General features: G+C 45.2%; 1 protein-coding gene across 2 annotated transcripts; it reads right to left on the bottom strand.

Annotated features, from left to right (window-relative positions):
* Positions 1-1719: 1719 nt before the first annotated feature.
* LOC126062150 (keratin-associated protein 10-12-like) lies at positions 1720-2469 on the bottom strand. Of its 2 annotated transcripts, XM_049859324.1 has the most exons (2): positions 2049-2469; positions 1720-1976 (listed from the first exon to the last, which is right to left on the bottom strand). In XM_049859324.1, exons 1-2 carry the CDS (start codon positions 2467-2469, stop codon positions 1720-1722), a joined length of 678 nt encoding a protein of 225 aa, XP_049715281.1. The 2 variants fall into 2 exon arrangements, with proteins under 2 accessions (XP_049715281.1, XP_049715271.1); XM_049859314.1 differs by having other exon boundaries at positions 1720-2469.
* Positions 2470-19605: the final 17136 nt, after the last annotated feature.

Below are 19605 nucleotides of genomic sequence, written 5' to 3'. Positions count from 1 at the left end.
CAGGGAGCTTCTTCTGAGGGGGGCGCAGGGCCCTCACAAGCCTGTAGGGGTGTAATCAGCAGGGATGGGAGCTCAGCTTATTTGTTTTAGATTAGAAAAAACCTCAGGATATTTGCATTCAGAGTGGAAGCTGCCTATAGTGGGTTTAGCAGTGTCCCCCCAAAACTCACGTCCACACAGATCTGTGAGCGGGATGACCTTATGGGAAACAGGGTCTTGTAAATGGAATGACATTATGATGAGGTCATACTGGATTGGGGTGTCCTTGTAAGGAGAGGGGGATTTGGAGACATAGAGACACAGAGAGAAGATGGCCATGGGACTACGGAGGCAGAGACTGGAGTGGTGTGCCTATAAGCGGGAGAATGTCAAGGATTCTGGGAACTGCCAGAGCTGGGAAAGACAAGTAAGGATCCCCTCCTAGAGCCTTCGCAGGGAGCATGGCCCTGCCAACACCTTGATTTAGGGCTTTAGCCTCTAGACGGAAACCCTGGTGGCGTAGTGGTTAAGTGCTATGGCTGCTAACCAAAGGGTCAGCAGTTCGAATCCACCAGGCACTCCTTGGAAACTCTATGGGGCAGTTCTACTCTGTCCTATAGGGTCACTATGAGTCGGAATCGACTCGATGGCACTGGGTTAGCCTCTAGAAGGAGCCCTGATGGTGCAGTGGTTAAATGCTATAGTTGCTAACCAAAAATGTTGGCAGTTTGAATTCACCAGCCGCACCTTGGAAACCCTTTGGGGCAGTTCTGCTCTGCCCTGTGGGGTCGCTAGGAGCCTCTAGAATGTGAGAAAATATATTAGTTTGTGGAACTTTGTCACAGCAGCCGCAGGAAGCTCACACAACGCCCCAGGGAGTGAGGGTCTAGGTGCAGGAGAAGGGAGGGGGCTGTTTCCTGAGCACGAGGAGGGAGGAGAGGCTTGGGGGTACCTGGGACTGGCTCCCCAGACTGGGCAGAGGGCTGAGCTCTGCCTGCACCCTTCCCCTTTCTCTCTGCCTCAGGAGACCCCATCTTTGTGTCTTCCAGCAGCCCTTTCTCACGGGCACTGAGGCACCCTGGGTGAGAGAACTCTTCAGGGGATCCCCAAGGGCAGCTGGCAGTACTGTGCCTGAGACAGCTCGGATCCTGTGGGTCTGCCCAAGAGGCTGGCTCTGAGAGGGGTTCGCCCGTGGGGGTGGGGTGGAAGTGGGGGCACTAAAGGTGACACTGCCATGGCATTGACTACCCTGGGGACCAAACAGGCCTGTGGGCAGGACGGGGGCGCCAGGGGAGCTCTCTCAGGAAGGGCTGGGGAGGGCTTGGGGCTGAGACCGCAAATCTAGGGTTTGGGAAGCTGCACCTGCCTCCAGAAGGCCCCAAATCAACTAGAAATGAGCAGAGAGAGAGCAAAGCCTCAGCATGGTTGAGTGAAGGTGCGTTTATTAGCTTTCCAATGGTTTCCCAGTGTGGGCTGAGTGGATACAGAGCAGCTCCCCAGGAAGGGAGACCCCCAAGGCCTGAGCGTAGGGACCATTCCCAGGCCTGAAGACCCAGCCCCCAGGAGTAGGGGGTGGTGGGCACAGGCAGGGTTGTCTAGAGCTACAGAGAGCCCTTCACTAGCTCAGAGGAGGAGGTGTCTGTCCACCCATCTCAGGGGGTCCTGATCAGTCTCCAGTTGGTAAGGGGCAGGTACTGAAGGCAGCAGGAGGGATGGGGGCCAAGGGGAAGGAGCACCCACTCAGCAGCAGGACTTCTGACCAGATGAGGGGCCACAGCAGCCTGGGCGGGGGCACACGGGACGGCAGAGCAGGGACACACAGGAGGAGGTGGGGGCACAGCAGGAGGAGGTGGGCACGCAGCAGGCGGGCTTGCACACGGGGCGGCAGATGAGGGACACGCTGGAGGAGGGTCTGCAGCAGGAGGAGGGACAGGCGGCAGCCCCACAGCAGATGGGCTTGCAGCAGACCGGCTTGCAGCAGACCGGCATGGAGCAGGCTTGCTGGCAGGGGGAGGGTGTGCAGCATGTAGGCTGGCAGCTAGACTGCTGGCAGCAAGAGGGAGCTGGGCAGGGGGTGGTCTCACAGCAGACGGGCTTGCAGCAGATGGGCTTGCAGCAGACGGGCTTGCAGCAGACGGGCTTGCAGCAGACAGGCACGCAGCTAGACTGCTGGCAGCAGGAGGGTTCGCAGGAGCCGGTGCAGACTGATTGGCAGGCACTGGACCCACAGGCCGCCTGGCACCAGGGGCTGGACACAAAGCTCACGGGGGTGCAGACGAGGGTCAGGCAGGGGGCTGGGGCACAGGAGGGTGGGGCACAGCACGTAGACTGGCAGCAGGTGGGGACACAGCAGGGGGGCTCACAGCAGCTCTCGGGACAGTCGTCCACCTCCCAGGAGGGGTCAGGGCAAGGCTCGCAGGAACCAGGCAGGCAGACGCGGCTGCCATAGCTCAGGTCACTGGAGCAGACGGACATGGTGGATGCAGCCATGGTGGGGGTGAGGTGGAAGGTGAGGTGGGAGGAGGGTGTGAGTGAGTGAGGCTGTGAGTGAGGAGCTCTTGGCCTCCGGCCTCCGGGGCTTTTATATCCCTCCCTTGTGCGTGTTGTCCCAACCCGAGGGCCCCAGGGAGCTTCTTTCCTTGTTGTTTGGAGCAGTCCCCAGGGATGCCCATCACGTGGCTCAGCTTGTAAAACTCCCGAGAGCTTATTGTGGAGTGGGCCATGGAGCTGAGGGTGTCCGTGCAGCGGGGGTGGCCTGGGGCCAAGAAGTCGGGGTTGACTGAATCGAATTCACTGGAACCAGGCCTGCTGCAGGGACCGTGGGGGCCAGGGACTCCTGACAGTCCCATCTGATCATCTCTCTATGGCTTCTTACTATTACTTCCTCCTAACTTCTCTCCAACACTCAGTCGAATCAGAAGCCTTTTCTAACCTCTTTATTTTGGGATGAAAATTTTCTCTGAATCCATAGAACGAACGGCGTGGGAGCTGTATTTATTTTTATTTTCTCAGCAAACACGTAATAGTTCTTCCTATGTGCCAGGAACCATTCTGAGCAAGGGTACAAACATCCTCCCAACAACCCTGTGAGGTAGGTGCTGTTATTATGCCCATTTTACAGACGGGGACACCGAAGTGGAATTAAACACTTGTCCAAAGGCACGTGCTAGTGTTGTTACCGGATCTCCAGGTGTCGCTTGGCAGGACACTGAGACAGGAGTAGGGCGAAAGCAAAAGAAAATAACTTTGTTTGGCCAAGCAAAGGAGACACCTGGACCTGTGTCGCCAAGACGCCCCCGATCGGCAGGCATAGGGGTCTATATGGGAAGGAAACAGAGTAGGGGTGGGCTCTTCAGAGAGTGCTCAGGAGCGTGGTCCATCAGGATTGGTGGGCAGCTCCGGCGGTGATGCCGACGTCATCGGTCCGCGCAGGCGCACTGAGGCCTTGACGGAGGAAAATGGCGGCTTAGCTCCTCCCAGCGGCCCTCCAGCGGCGGCCTCGCTAGCAAGTGCGTGAACCTGGATTGGAACCCCTGCGGGCTGTGTTTCTAACCATGAAATTCTGCTGCCCTAGAACCGAGGGACACAGAAAGTCAGGCCCCCAATACCTGGGTTCTGTTAAAACAGTGAGACTCGTTGCCGTGGAGTCGATTCTGACTCATAGTGACCCTGTAGGACAGTGGAACTGCCCCATAGAGTTTCCAAGGTGCACGTGGGTTTGCGAAACAGCGACAGTGAGTGGAATGAAGTACAATTTAGAAACAGTGTTGTGAGATTTAGGAGAACACATACAGAGGGAAACCCTGGTGGTGCGGCGCTGAAGACCTACGGCTGCTAGCCAAAAGGTCGGCGGTTCGAATTCACCGGGCGTTCAGTTCTGTCCTGCCCTGTAGGGTTGCTATGAGTCGGAATTGACTCAAAGGTAATAGTTTGGGTTGGTTTTTGACTCAAAGGTAATGGTTTGGGTTGGATGCTTGGCTATATGGGACTAGAGTCAGAGAAGGGAGCTCCAGTTGCTGTCCATGTGTGTCAGAGTAAAACTGTGCTCCATAGGGTTTTCAATGGCTGATTTTTTGGAAGTAGATTGCCAGGCCTTTCTTCTGAGGCATCTTTGGGTGAACTCAGACTTCCAACCTGTCACCAGAGAGCATGGTCACCATTTATTCCATCCCAGGACTCCAAAACAGGAGCCACTTCTATCTAAAGAGAGAATTTGGATTTATTCATGGGCAGCAGGGGGAAAAACCGTTATTATGAACGGAGATTGCCTTTCAGAGTGGTTGTTCTAGGGGGCTGGGAGATGCCTCTTGGAGATTGCTCTTAAATTTAGAAAAAAATTCTATAGCCCTCTTGATTGGAAACGGTGGGGAGCCGGTGGGGGCAGTGTGTGCCGGAGAACATTCTGATAAGGAAAGCGCTGAATCCTAGCGTTTGCCCATTTCCATGGTATAAATGCTCCCACCATGCTGATTCCAAGCTGTCAGCAGCTTAATATCCACTGGCAAAAGCCCTGAATGGCTTTTTGCCAATTGGCTCTGCAAGCTGTTTAAGCCAGCACTCCACAGAGGGACTTGAAGAGGAAGGGCGCCTGGGAATGGGTTCTCAGGAGATAGAGTTCTTAGCAGTCCTGAGGAATCTGTGACAAACTGGGGCGTGGCTGATGACAGTCCTGGGGTGCTACTGGCTGATGAGCTTCTGACCTTGTGTGTGTATTTGTTTCCTTTTTGGTGCCCTCTTTCTACCCCCCCCCCCCGCCCCATAATTTCAGTAGAAAGTCTGAGGTGTTTTGGGAGGCTGAGAGCCAGGCGCCAAGCTTCCCCTTGGGTAAGGCAAGAATTGTCTCCATTTTATGGGTGCGGGATTACAGTGGGAAGGGTCCGAGGGAAAAAGAATGTCCTGAAAGCCGCTGGAACGGTAGGGGGAACTGGGTAGGCTCCCCACAGCTTGCCAGGGTCCATCTTGCTGCTTCATTTGTATAATGTGATGTCAGAAAGCCAGAATATATGAGAACATCTGGATTAAACACATACAAGTTAAAGAGAGTGAGAGAGGGAAAGAGAAAGAAGGAGTGGGGGAGGGAAGGACAAACTGATAGGTCTCTGGATTCCCCATCTCACTTTTAATTAGAGAAACCACGTTTTCATCTGTTTTACATACTAGACAGCTTGGTAAGTCTTTGTTTGAAAAAAATATTTCCACTGCTTTAAAAAACGTTGGAAAGCATATGACCACACAGCAGATGATGCTACTTGGTTTTAGAAAAACACAGCTGCTCTCTAAATAGATGTCACTGTGTTTTGCTTATTTTAAGGACTGTTTATGTTTTTCTATTCAACCTGATAATTTATAGCAGATTCATATTGGGGAGCATGGGATGGATTTGAGTCTCCAGGATGTTGTGAGCATTGCTGTATAGGTCTGTATAGCAGCCAGAGCTGTTGATGAGAAGTCTGATGCCAGTCTGATTCTCATTTCTTTGCAGGTGACTTTTTTGTTTGTTTTAATCTTTGGGCATTTTTTGGAACTACTCATTATCCTTGATGTTCTGCACTTTGAACAGGATGTATCTGAGTTTTCTCTATCATTTTTCTTGGCATCACTTGAGTTTTTCAGTCTGAAGACTTGTGTCTTCAGTTTTTGGGGAATGTTCTTCCATAAGGTTTTATTTGTTCTCCTCCCTCCATCCTCTCTGTTTCTTCTTTTGGGAATCGCACACATCGGAATTTGTATACCCTGAGTTGGTCATTTATGGTATTTTCTCTTAAATTCTTTATCGCTTTGCCTTTTTGTTCTAAATCTGGAGACTTCTCAACCTTACCTTCAAGTCCCTCTATTTACTTTTAAATTAATCATATTTTACTTCCAAGATATTTAATACCTATAACCCTTTTTTTTTTGAAACCCTGGTGGCGAAGTGGTTAACAGCTAAAAGGTCGGCAGTTTGAATCCACCAGATGCTCCTTGGAAACCCTGTGGGGCAGTTCTACTCTGCCCAATAGCATTGCTAAGAGTTGAAATCGACTCGAAGGCAGTGGGTTTTTTGGTTTTTATAATCCTTTTTTGGTAAGTTTTCTGATTGTTCTTTTTAGAGCATCTTGTCCCTGTTCATGGTTGTAATATCTTCCTGAATGTCTCCGAGTGTTTACAATTTTTTTTTTAAGTTCTTTTCTATTCCTTAGATTATGTTTCCTCTGGGGTGTATTTTTACATCATTTTATCTTGGTCTTTCTTTTTCATGCTACCAGCTTTCCTCATATGCTGGGTGTGAGAATGTTGTTTGATTTCTCTTCTATTAGGGAAACTTTCCCTGTAATGGGGAAGTTGACTTAAAATTCTGTGATCAAGGTGGGATAAGAGAGATGGGAGCCCAGATGCCAGAATGTATGTCTGGAGAGCCAACAGCCGCCTTAGAACCTTAGCCCTCCCCAGGTGAGGTGTTAAATTTTCCTAGAGATAAACACTGGTGGTGCCCTGAGGTGAATGTAGAGCTCCCGAGTAGTCTGCCATGGGAGGAGCCAGGCCAGGTGCTCCATGTTCAGATCATCAGGTCCCCCCTTCACTGCAGACTCCTCCTCATGCTGCCTTCCACTGGGCCTGCCCACCGGGAGCAGAGCTGATGTGGAGCGCCAGGGCCAGGTTGTTCCATATGTACTGCCCCCTCTTGTAGTCAATGCATTGTCCTTTTCTTTCCATTTCACTTGCTGACATCTCTCATCCGTTATTGAATTAACTTCTCTTTGCCGTGGGTCTTGGGAAGGTCGAGTTAGGAATGGTGGGCTCAGTCCACCATCTTGAACTGGAAGCCTCAACTCCCTTTGAGCGTTGGCTTTCTCACAACTGGACTGATGTTCTTTGGCTATTAGCCAACCCAGAGTCTACCCTAATTTTGCCTGAATGCTGGGATGTACTCCAGTTCTCTTGGAATGTTAGACCTCCACAGCATGGAGGATATTGTTTAAATCTCCCTCGCAAAGAAGGAACCCCATTTGTAGCTTCTGTTTTTAAAGAAAATTTTGATTATTTTGAGTTATTTAACTACTATTATTTTGGTTTTCTTACACAAATTTTTAAACATAAAAAAAGTTAAAAGACTTGAAAAGCGAGCATCCATATGCCCGCCCCTAGATTCTGCCACTAACATTTCGTTTTTTTTGCTGTATACATATCTATCCATTAAACCACCCCTCTACCCGTCTTTCAGTTCTTATTCTTTGATGTGTATCAGAGGAAGTTGCAGTTGTCTGTACTCTTCATCCTTAGACACTTCAGCAACAATACCAGGGACTAGAGTTCAGTGTGGTTTGTGTGTGTGTGTGTGTGTGTGTGTGTGTGAAATGTCACACATCTTCAGAGTAACATTTGGTGAATGTTGGCAAATGCATATGCTTGGCCAACCCAGGCGCCATCAAGAGCCAGGCCATGACCATCTACCCAGGTGCCATCAAGACCCAGGACAAGACCATCTACCCAGGTGCCATCAAGACCCAGGACAAGACCATCTGCCTAGGCTGCATCAAGACCCAGGACCTGACCATCTGCCTAGGCTGCATCAAGACCCAGGACAAGACCATCTACCCAGGCTCCATCAAGACCCAGGACAAGACCATCTGCCTAGGCTGCATCAAGACCCAGGACAAGACCATCTGCCTAGGCTGCATCAAGACCCAGGACAAGACCATCTGCCTAGGCTCCATCAAGACCCAGGACAAGACCATCTGCCTAGGCTGCATCAAGACCCAGGACAAGACCATCTGCCTAGGCTCCATCAAGACCCAGGACAAGACCATCTGCCTAGGCTGCATCAAGACCCAGGACAAGACCATCTGCCTAGGCTCCATCAAGACCCAGGACAAGACCATCTGCCTAGGCTGCATCAAGACCCAGGACCTGATCATCTGCCCAGACTCTTTCAAGACACAAAGCACAACTGTGTGCCCAGACCCTATCAAGATCCAGCACATGGCCTTCCCAGCCACTGTCAATACACAGGACATGACCGTTCCTCAGGAAGTCCCCTCTTGCCCCTTCCCAGTCAATCTCACCCTACCTCGTTCCCTGCCCCCTGTCCGAAGGCAGCCATTGTTCTCATTTTTTCAATTCACAGATTAGTTTAGCTTCTCCCAGGATTTCATATAAATGGAATCGTGCAGTAAGTACTCTTTTGTACCCAGCACAATGTTTTTGAGATTTGTGCACGTTGGTGCGTGTGTGAGTAATACGCTCCTTCTTATTCCTGACTTGTATTCCATTGTACGACTGTTTTATGACTTGTTTATCCATTTACCTGTTGATGGACATTTGGGTTGATTTCAATTTTTGTCTCTTATGAATACAGCTGAATAAGCATGGCTTATGTTTGAAAACCTCAGTATTCAGAAGCTATCTAAAACCATTGCTAGGTGCACATTACAATACTGGGTAGCTCTGACTTTTAGGGAACCCTTCCCTCTGCTGAGTTGAAATCCTCCTCCATGTCACACCAGCTCATTGGTCCCAATCCAGCCTCAGGGTGATGTAGTAAACCAAGCCTCTTTTCCATTTGAAAGCCCTTCGAAGAATTGAAAGCAGCCGCTAGCTTGCCCAGGCTCTATCTCCTCATTCCATCAGTTTCTTTTAATTTAGTACTGTTTCCAAACAAAAGAGCCCTGAGTAAAAGGTACTTATATGAAATCATAAATAAAATCATCCCTCTGCATGCAACAGCCTCAGCCATACTTCTCAGAGGGCCTTGCCACCACCCTAAGGGGCAAGTTCTGCCAGTGGGCACTGACCGTCCAGGGAGAACCCCTCTAGGACAGGACCCCAGCGTCGGATGGTCCAAGACAGCAAAGGACAATGAGAAAACACTTTTGGAAAAAATAGCAAAAGTGATCTGAATTCTGAAACATTTATTTTTTCTTAGGTCACTAAGCTTTCATGGGTAAGAAAGCTAAGGGGGCAATGCCAGCCCCCATGGAACCGGATCCATCATTGATTTCATAATGAGATGTATGGGAAGAATTCTGATCATTTGACAAAGATAAAGGTTTTCAGAGATTAATAGCAGAGACTCGAGTATCCAGATGATTTGCTAGCAGCAGGCAGGGTGCCACAGGAGATGGGTCTGCAGACCCGGGTGGGGCAGGAGGGCTGGTAGCAGCAGGACGGCTGGCAGCAGCAGGAGGACTGGCAGGAGGGGACCATGCACAAGGCGGGCTTGCAGCTCACAGGCACACAGCAGGCTGCCTGGCAAGGGCTGGGCACACAGCAGGCCACAGGGCCACATGGAGACTGGCAGCCGCTGGAGCAGCTGCTGGCAGCCCCACAGGGTGACTGGCAGAAGCCAGCCACGCCACACACAGGCCGGCACAGCAGAGTCACACAGGACACAGGGCTGCAGCAGGAGCTCCCACAGCTCAAGGGTGAGCAGCAGGCAGTGGGGACACAGCACGGGGATGGGCTGCAGGCTGACTGGCACCCCGTGGAGCAGCTGGTGTGGCACATGATGGGTGTGTGGCTGGAGTGGCTGTCAGGGTGGAGGCGGGAGCTGGTGTGGAGGCTCCTGTTGGACGGCCTTTATATCCAGGTCCTGTGGGCGTCCAGACAACACAGAAGCACAGCTATTGTTTTCCTTGTTTGTGCTTCCTCCAGGCTGTCTCCTAGAACCTTAGTTTTCTGTTTGGCCCTAAGCTTCAAGACTAATTGCATCTTCTTCCAGCTCTTGTTTCACTTGGAAACCTGCCTGCCTGTCTTCTTGGCTCCATCTGGATTCTGCCTTTTTTAACATTTCGCCTGAATTACTTCTACGTGATTCCAAACCTTGGTTCTCCAGGTTTTTGTCTTAGTGTAACAGTGACCCTCAAACCACCACGAATTGTACACTGCTGCCGCGTGTGCACGAAGAGTGCACAGGAGACCTGAGGGAGGAGAGAGGAAGGCTCACTTGGCTCCGAGAGCTGGTGTTGGAGAGCAGCAGACACACCTGGAGGGGTAGGGAGATACTTGTCCATGGGGTCGTGAGGATTGAAGGGTTTGGGTCATGAGGAACTTTCGAGAGTGGAGACATTGGATGCTAGTCAATGGAGCTGAGATAAAGCAGTGGAATCACACGACTCCCTCATGGCAAACACCCCAGGTACGAGCGCAGTGGAGTATTTTTCCTCACCTTCTCTAGCTTTCCTTTCTCTTTACCCATCAGTCACAGCCCTTTGGTGTGTGATGTGCAATCTGAGGCCATCAGTTGGGGCAGCGCTACCCTGTTCTCTGAGGCTTAGCCCATGTGAGGACCCCTCCGCCTGTGCCCGTAGTGGTGGGCAGAGAAGAGCTCCCCCTAGAAAACAGTGACAAGTCAGATACCACATAATTAAATCCACTCCAAGGATGCTTCTAGCATGTACTCAGAGGGACCCAGGGGGCAGGACCTCTGTCTCACCTCTGCCCACATACTGCCCTCTCTGCCCCTGCCCGCTTAGAAAGCTTAGTGAGCCTGAAACCTTTTGGCTTGTATGATGTCTCTTTCTTTCCATCATTTATTTATAACACAGCCGTGTTTTATGGATTTGGATACTTTCTTTCCCCTTCCTTTTTGTGTTTCTAACTATTCCTCTAGGTTTTATCATGGAGGTAGGGGGTGGTCTGGGTATCCCATGGTAAAACTCACTGCCGATTCACGATTCTGAAGCCCTGATTGACACAAGAGACACAACAATGGGCTCACACATATCAAAGGTCATAATGGTGATGCAGAGCTGGGCAATTTTTTATTCTGTTGTACATAAGGTTACCGTGAGTTGGAGCTGACTCAATGGGAGCTAACAACAACCACAGCATTCTTTTATGTGGGTTTACTAACAAAATTGACCGCCCTTCTATTGTTGAAGACCATTTTGGGTCTCAGAAGCTAAAACTGTGGTCAGAACTTACAAAATGAATGGGCTCGGAGTTGATAGGAGGCCACAAGGTGGGAGTAACATTTAACCCCATTGGAAAAGTCATGTGAGTCCATGAGCTCAGCCCTGTTAGACTTTTCTTATTTGGCACTGACAATAGTTCACAACCGCACTTAAAAACAGAGTATTTAGGGAACATGTTCACTTATGACCTAGTTACTAATAATACATTTTTAAACAGTCAGTTGTTCTATAAGTCAATTAGGAGAAGAAAGAAGATGAGTCTTTTGTGTTTCCCTACTTATTTACTCTTTCCTGTGCTCTTCATTTCTTCCTGTAGACTGACTTTCTACCAGGTATCATTTTTATTCACATGAAAGTACATAGTTAAGCATTTCTTAGTGCTAGTCTGCAGGTGAGGAATTCTCTCAGCTTTCCTTTTCTTCTGAAACTGTGTTAATTTTATCGTCTTTTCTGAAGGATTTTTTTTTTTGGCCAGATACAGAATTCAGGATTGACAATTTTTGTCTTTCAGCATATTAAAGTTGTTTCATTGTCAAGTGGCCTCCATTGTTTCCAGTGAGAAGTTGTTGTAATTTCCAAGCTGTGTTCCCAGCATGTCTTTTTCTCTCACTGCTCTCAAGATTTTCTCTTCATTTTTGATATTCATCACTTTGACTATTATGTGCCTGGATTTTTTTTTTTCTTATAAATCCTGGTTGGGGTTTGCTGAGCTTCTTGGATTTGTAAGTTGGTATATTTTGTTTAGACAAACAAACTCAAGAAACTTTTTTTTTTTCTAATTGTGCTTTAGGTGATAGTTTACAGAGCAAATTACTTTCTCATTAAACAATTAATGTACAAATTGTTTTGTGACATTGATTATCAACCCTTCCAAGTGTCAACACTCTCCATTTCTCCACCTTGGGTTCACCATTTCCGTTTGTTCAGTTTTCCTGTCCCTCCCTGCCTTCTCATCTTTGCTTTTGGGCTGGTGTGCCCATTTAGTGTCATATACATAGTTGAACTACATGTGTTATTGTTTGTTTTATAGGCGTGTCTAATCTTTAGCAGCTGTAGCACTTAACCACTAAGCCACCAGGGTTTCCAATCTTTGGCTAAGGGCGAACTTTAGGAGTGACTTCAGTACTGAGTTAAAAGGATGTCTGGGGGGCCATACTCTTGGGGTGTCTGCAGTCTTTGTCAGATCAGTAAGTCTGGTCTTTTTTTACGAGTTTGAATTTTGTCCTATGGTTTTCTCTGGCTCTGTTTGGGACCCTCTGTCTGTTGTAATCTCTGTCGGAGCAGTCAGTGGTAGCTGGGCACGCTCTTGTTGTTCTGGGCCCCGTCTGCTGGAGGCTGCGGTGGTTGTGGTTTGTTAGTCCCTTGTGTCTTTGGTTTTCTTCATTCTCCTTTGCTTCACACAGAGTGGCACCAGTAGATGCAACTTAGATGGCCACTCACAAGCTTTTAAGACCCCAGATGCTACTCACCAAAGTAGGATATAGAACATTTTCTTTATAAACTATGCTACGCCAATTGAGCTAGAGGCCCCTTGAGACTATGGTCCACAGCCCTCAGCCCAGTAACTTGGACCCTCAGGGAGTTTGGATATGTTTATGAAGCTTCTGTGACTTTGCCTTGGTCAAGTTGTGCTGACTTCCCCAATATTGTGTACTTCCCCAATATTGTGTAGTTTCACAAAACCTACCAATTATCTATTGTCTGTTTAGTGTTTTCCCCTCCCCACTCCTCCTCTCCCTCTTAGCCATCAAAGATTGTTTCTATGTGAAAACCTTTTCATGAGTTTTTATTATAGTGGTCTCGTACAGCATTTGTTCTTTGTGATTGACTTATTTCATTCAGCGTAATGCCTTCCAGATTCATCCATGTTGTGAGATATTTCACGGAATCATCATTGTTCTTCATTGTTGCATAGTATTCCCTTGTGTGTATGTACCATAGTTTGTTTATCCATTAATCTGTTGATGGGCACTTAGGTTGTTTCCATCTTTTTGCTATTGTGCATAATGCTGCAATGAACATGGGTGTGCATATGTCTGTGTGGTGGCTTTTATTTCTCTAGGATATTCCTAGGACTGGGATTGCTAGATCATATGGTATTTCTATTTCAAGCTTTTAAAGGAAGTGCCATATCATTTTCCAAAATGGTTGTACCATTTTGCATTCTTACCAGCAGTACATAAGAGCTTCAATCTCCCTGCAGCCTCTCCAACATTTTCTGTAATTTTGATTAGTGCTAGTAATATCAGGGTGAGATAGTATCTCATTATAGTTTTGATTTACATTTCTTTAATGGCTAGTGCTTGCAAGCATTTCCTCATGTGTCTGTTAGCCATTTGAATGTCTTCTTTGGTGAAGTGTCTCTTCATATCCGTTGCCTATTTTTAATTGGATTATTTGTACTTTTGCTATAGAGGCATTAGATTTTCCTACAGGTTTTAGAGATTAGACCTTTGTTGGATATGTCATAACCAAAAATTTTTTCCCAGTGTGTAGGTTCTCTTTTTACTCTTTTGTTAAAGTCTTTTGTTGAGCATAAGTGTTTAATTTTTAGAAGACCCCACTTATCTAGCTTATCTTCTGGTGTTTGTGTATTGTTAGCTATGGTCTGTATCATATCTGTGCCATATATTAGGACCTGTAGCATTGATTGACTGCATTTTTTCTTCCATGATCTTTATAGTTTTTGGTTTTATATTTAGGTCTTTAATTTATTTTGAATTGGTTTTTGTGTATGGTGTGAAGTATGGGTCCTGTTTCATTTTTTTTTACAGATGGACATCCAGTTTTGCCAGCGCTATTTGTTAAGAAGATTAAATGGCTTTTCCCCATTTAATGGACTTTGGCTGTTTGTCAAAGATCGGGTGGCCGTAACTGGGTGGATTTATATCTGGGTTCTCGATTCTATTCCATTGGTCAACGTATCTGTTGTTCTACCAGTACCAGGCTGTTTTGACTATCATAGCTGTATAGTAGACTCTCAGATCAGGTTAGTACAAGGTCTCCTACTTTGCTCCTCTTCATCAATAATGCTTTACTTATCTAGGACCTCTTTCCTTTCCATATAAAGTTAATGATTAGTTCTTCCATCTCGTTGAAGAATGCTGTTAGTCTTTGGATTGGGATTGCATTATATATGTAGATTGCTTTGGGTAGAATTGACAGTTTCATAATGTTAAATCCTCCCATTCATGATCATGGTTATGTTTTTCCTTTTATGTACGTCTTTTTTTGTTTCTTGCAGTAGTGTTTTGTAGTTTTCTTTGTTTAGGTCTTTTAGGTTCCTGGTTGGATTTATTCCTAAGTATTTTATTTTTTTAGGGGCTATTATAAATGGTATTGCTTTCCTGATTTCCTCTTTGTAGTTGTCTGTATTGGTGCATAGCAATCCAACTGATTTTTGTGTGTTTATCTTGTATTTTGCTCCTTTGCTGAATCTTTCTAATAGTTTTAGTAGTTTTCTTGTGGAGTCATTTGAGTTCTGTATGTATAGTATTCTGTCATCCATGAATTGGGGTAGTTTTACTTCTTCCTTACCAATCTGGATGACTTTTATTTCTTTTTCTTGCCTTATTGGTCTAGCTAAGACTTCCAGCCCAGTGTTAAATAGGAGTAGTGATAAAGGGCATCCTTGTCTTGTTCCTGTTCTTAGGGGGAATGTTTCAGCCTCTCTCAGTTGAGAATGACATTGGCTATTGGTTTTGTATAGATGCCCTTTTTTATGTTGAGGAATTTCTCTTCTATTCCTATTTTATTGAGAGTTTTTTTTTTTATATAAGTAATGGGTGTTGGACTTTATCGAATGCCTTGTCTGCATTGACTGAGATTATCATGTGATTCCTTTGTTTTATTTATGTGGTGGACTATGTTGATTGATTTTCTAATGCTGAACCGTCCACTTGGTTGTAGCGTATTATTATTATTTTTTATGTGATGCTAAATTCTTTTGGTTAGAATTTTGTTGAGAATTTTTGCCTCTATATTCATGAGAGATATTGGTCTATACTTTCTTTTTTTTTGTTGTGTCTTTGCCTGATTTTGGTATCAAGGTTATGCTGGCTTCATAGAATAAACGTTGTTGTCATTTACAGATTGACCTCTCTGGTTCCATGTTGTAAATCTTTTAATTTTGTTTTATCCTTGAGAGTTCATTACCTGGGATGGCACCTGGCTGATGCTGTCCTGTGTCCTAGATTCAGGTTTTTGTCTGATATTGTTGGCTCTCTAACTGAAGGACTCCCTTTAATAATTCTTGTAAATTTCGTTTGGTTTCTACATATTCCCTTAATTTCTGTTTATCTGGAAATGTCCTATATTGGCCATCATATCTGAGCAAGAGTTTTGTAGGATATATTATTCTTGGTTGGCAATTTTTTTCTTTCAAGGTTTTATATATTTCACCCCATTGCCTTCTTGCCTGTATGATTTCTGCTGAGTAATCAGAGCTTAGTCTAGTTGTTTCAAATTAGGAAACTTTTGGCCATTATTCCTTCAAAACTTTTCTGGAGACACTGAGGCTGGATGAACCCCCAAAACTATTGCCTTGAGATAATTCTTAAATATTAAACCAAAAATATCCCTTAAGTCTTCTTTAAAACAAGCAATAGTTTAGCTCAGTTGGTAAAGAATGTCTGCCTTGAGCATTGTGCTCTTTTAAAGAACTATCTATATGGGATTAAATTGACAGCAGCAGTTTGAAAGAGTAGATAGGAAACTCAGGGGGCAGTAAGCCTATATTAATAAAGGAGGAACAATTCAAAAAGTAGGGTGAGAATGGTTGTACAACTTGAAGAATGTAATCAATGCCACTGAATTATACATGTAGGAATTGTTGAATTGGTACTACTGTGTATATTCTCAAAAACCATGACAAAAACATAAAATAAATTTATTTAGTAAAATGGACAAAAGCTGAGCTGGAGACAAAAACATGGAAGTTCATATTCCTGGTCAAATGAATTTATTATGTGATATTTTAGTGTCTTCTTATATATTTTACTTGACTGCTGAGACTGAAAATTACAAAATAAAAATTAAGCGGCATGTAAAAAAAATTTTTTTATGCTTGACTATCATTATCTTCTCCTTCTAAGGTTAAAATTACAGGTCTGTTAGATTGTGATAGTGACAGGCTCTTTTCACTTTTCTTAATTCTTCTTTTCAGATTGGGCAGTTTATATTGATGTATCTTCAATTTCACTGACTCTTTTTCCTTAAATCTTCACTATAGTCTTAGGTGCATCTACTGGATTTTTCAATTTAAGCTATTGTTCATTTCAGTTGTAGAATTTCTCTTTTTTATGGTTTTTATTTCTCGGCTGAGATTCTGTATCTGTTCACTCATTAAGATACCATTTTCCTTTAAATCTTTTGATATATTTTTCTTTAATTCTTTGAACATATTTCTAATGTTGTTGTTGTTGTTGCTTTTTGTGATGTAGTCCGTATTTTCCTATACAGGTAGTCCGCGACTTACAGCAGGGTTCTGTTCCAATGACTCCATTGTAATTCAGTTCTGGTGTAAGTTGAATACCTTATTTTATTTTTATTGTCTTTTATTACCAGTATCTTTATAAATCCCATCTTTATTTTTCTTTGGGGTTGAAAACATACATAAACATATTTTAATACATATATACACACATGAAAAACACAAACCATAAAAAAGGATGGTTGTAAGTGTAGTTTGTTGTAATCAAATACGTTGTAAGTTGAGGACTACCTGTATCTTTTTATGTCTAGTGATTTTTTATTTTATATTTGATATCATGAGGAATGCATTTTAGAGACTCTAGTTTCTATTATCTTTTTACTACTGAATTTTGTCCTAGCAGGCAATTTACTGGCTGACCCCCCGCCCCCTCCAGCTTATGCAGGCCCAGGTTTACATTTTATAAGGGTGTATCTGTGGGATGTTCAAGGTGTTTGCTAAGCTCTATAACTTGGTGGGACTAAACTTCCAAACTACCTCCCCTGCAGATCTTTTATAGGTTAGTTTAGGCTTTTCCAGGGTGTTCTACAGAGTCCCTGGGTGGTAAAAATGATTAACACTCTTGGCTGATAACCAAAAGGTTGGAGGTTTGAGTCCACCCATGGGCACCTTTGGAAGCAAGTCCTGATGATCTACTTCTGAAAAATCAGCCATCAAAAACCTTATACACCACAGGTCTACTCTGACCTGCATGGGGTCACGATTAGTTGGAGTCGACTCAACAGCAACTGGAAAAAAAAATAGGGCATTCTACAGTAGGTCTTACTCTAGGGTGTTCCTTACCCCTAAGGCACAGACTTTATGCAGTCTCTGCTGGTTGCCAGGGGAGATCCACATTCAACTTTGCAGCAGCTTCTCTCTGATAAGCCTTCAGTGGCCTTGACCTGAGCATGTACAGCCATGCCATCTTCCACAGATTCACAGGGAACCTTCACATATAGACTTATGGGACCAGCCGTATGCACAGAACTCTCCTTTCTGATGCCCCAGTTCTCAGGTTCCAGGTGCTTCAGTTGCCCCCAAACTGACCTTTCCCTCCAGCAGGGCAGGACTATTGTGCTCTGTTCAGACACTAGCTCCTTGCATTGCTAGGGAAGTTGAGTCCAGCCAGAGAGCTGAGTGAATGTGGAGCTCACCTGGTAAGTTTCTCTTCTCTCAGGAATCACAGACTTGTGCTGTCTGTTGTCCACTGCCTCAAAACATATGCTGCATAATTTTTCTCGGTTATATATTTGACTAGAGGGCTAGTAGTATGGCACTAGTCATTCTATCAATTTCTGTCAATGTTGTTATCTGTATCTAGCTCTTGTGCTTCCTGCTGTAGTCCCCTGGGAAGGAACTCCCCACTGGGCCTATGGTCCCTGCACACTTTCTTTGCACATGTACTTGGCCTAATCCTGTCCCTGTCAATGGCAGAATGATGCCTTTTGCAGGATGTTCTGGTGCTTTATCTTATCCCAGCTATCTAACTATGAGGCTTTCTATAGATGAAAATCCAACGTCAACACAATAAGTTCTCCATGACAAACACCCTTCAATTTTCACTTATCTTATGGACAAATAGTCTCCCTATCCTACTCTGTCCCCCACGTGTCTGTCAGTTTGTTGTACTGTGGGGGCTTGGGTGTTGCCATGATGCTGGAAGCTATGCCACCGGTATTCAGATACCAGCAGGGTCACCCATGGAGGACAGGTTTCAGCTGAGCTTCCAGACTAAGACAGACTAGGAAGAAGGACCCGGCAGTCTAATTCTGAAAAGCATTAGCCAGTGAAAACCTTATGCATAGCAGCGGAACATTGTCTGATACAGTGCTGGAAGATGAGCCCCCCAGGTTGGGAGGCACTCAAAAGATGACTGGGGAAGAGCTGCCTCCTCAAAGTAGAGTCGACCTTGATGATGTGGATGGAGTAAAGCTTTTGGGACCTTCATTTGCTGATGTGGCATGACTCAAAATGAGAAGAAACAGCTGCAAACATCCATTAATAATCGGAACCTGGAATGTATGAAGTATGAATCTAGGAAAATTGGAAACCATCAAAAATGAAATGGAATGCATAAGCATTGATATACTAGGCATTAGTGAGCAGAAATGTGCTGGTATTGGCCATTTTGAATCGGACAATCACATAGGCTACTATGCTGGGAATGACAACTCGAAGAGGAATGGTGTTGCATTCATCGCCAAAAAGAACACTTCAAGATCTATCCTGAAGTACAACGCTGTCAGTGATAGGATAATATCCATATGCCTACAAGAAGACCAGTTAATACGACTATTATTCAAATTTACGCACCAACCACTAGGGCCAAAGATGAAGAATAGGAGATTTTTATCAGCTGCTGCAGTCTGAAATTGATCGAACATGCAATCAAGATTCATTGATAATTACTGGCGATTGGAACACGAAAGTTGGAAACAAAGAAGAAGGATCAGTAGTTGGAAAATATGGCCTTGGTGATAGAAACAATGCTGGAGATCGAATGATAGAATTTTGCAAGACCAATGACTTCTTCATTGCAAATACCTTCTTTCACAAACATCAACGGTGACTATACACATGGACTGCGCCAGATGGAACACACAGAAATCAAACTGACTACATCTGTGGAAAGAGACAATGGAAAAGCTCAATATCATCAGTCAGAACAACGCCAGGGGCCGACTGTGGAACAGACCACCAATTGCTCATATGCAAGTTCAAGCTGAAACTGAAGAAAATCAGAGCAAGTCCATGAGAGCCAAAATATGACCTTGAGCATATCCCACCTGAATTTGGAGACCATCTGAAGAACAGATTTGACGCAATGAACACTAGTGACCGGAGACCAGATGGGTTGTGGGATGACATCAAGGACATCATCCGTGAAGAAAGCAAGAGGTCACTGAAAAGACAGGAAAGAAAGAAAAGACCAAGATGGATGTCAGAGGAGACTCTGAAACTTGCTCTTGAGTGTCAAGCAGCTAAAGCAAAAGGAAGAATTGATGAAGTAAAAGAACTGAACAGAAGATTTCAAAGGGCGTCTCGAGAAGACAAAGTAAAGTATTATAATGACATGTGCAAAGAGCTGGAGATGGAAAACCAAAAGGGAAGAACATGCTCGGTGTTTCTCATACTGAAAGAATTGAAGAAAAACTCAAGCCTCAAGTTGCAATAGTGAAGGATTCCATGGGGAAAATATTAAACGACACAGGAAGCATCAAAAGAAGATGGAAGGAATACACAGAGTCATTATACCAAAAG

This window comes from Elephas maximus, chromosome 2 (assembly GCF_024166365.1).
Source record: "Elephas maximus indicus isolate mEleMax1 chromosome 2, mEleMax1 primary haplotype, whole genome shotgun sequence".
Taxonomy (NCBI): domain Eukaryota; kingdom Metazoa; phylum Chordata; class Mammalia; order Proboscidea; family Elephantidae; genus Elephas; species Elephas maximus.
The sequence above is the reverse complement of the archived record's forward strand: the minus strand, read 5'-3'. Positions and strand labels throughout refer to the sequence as shown.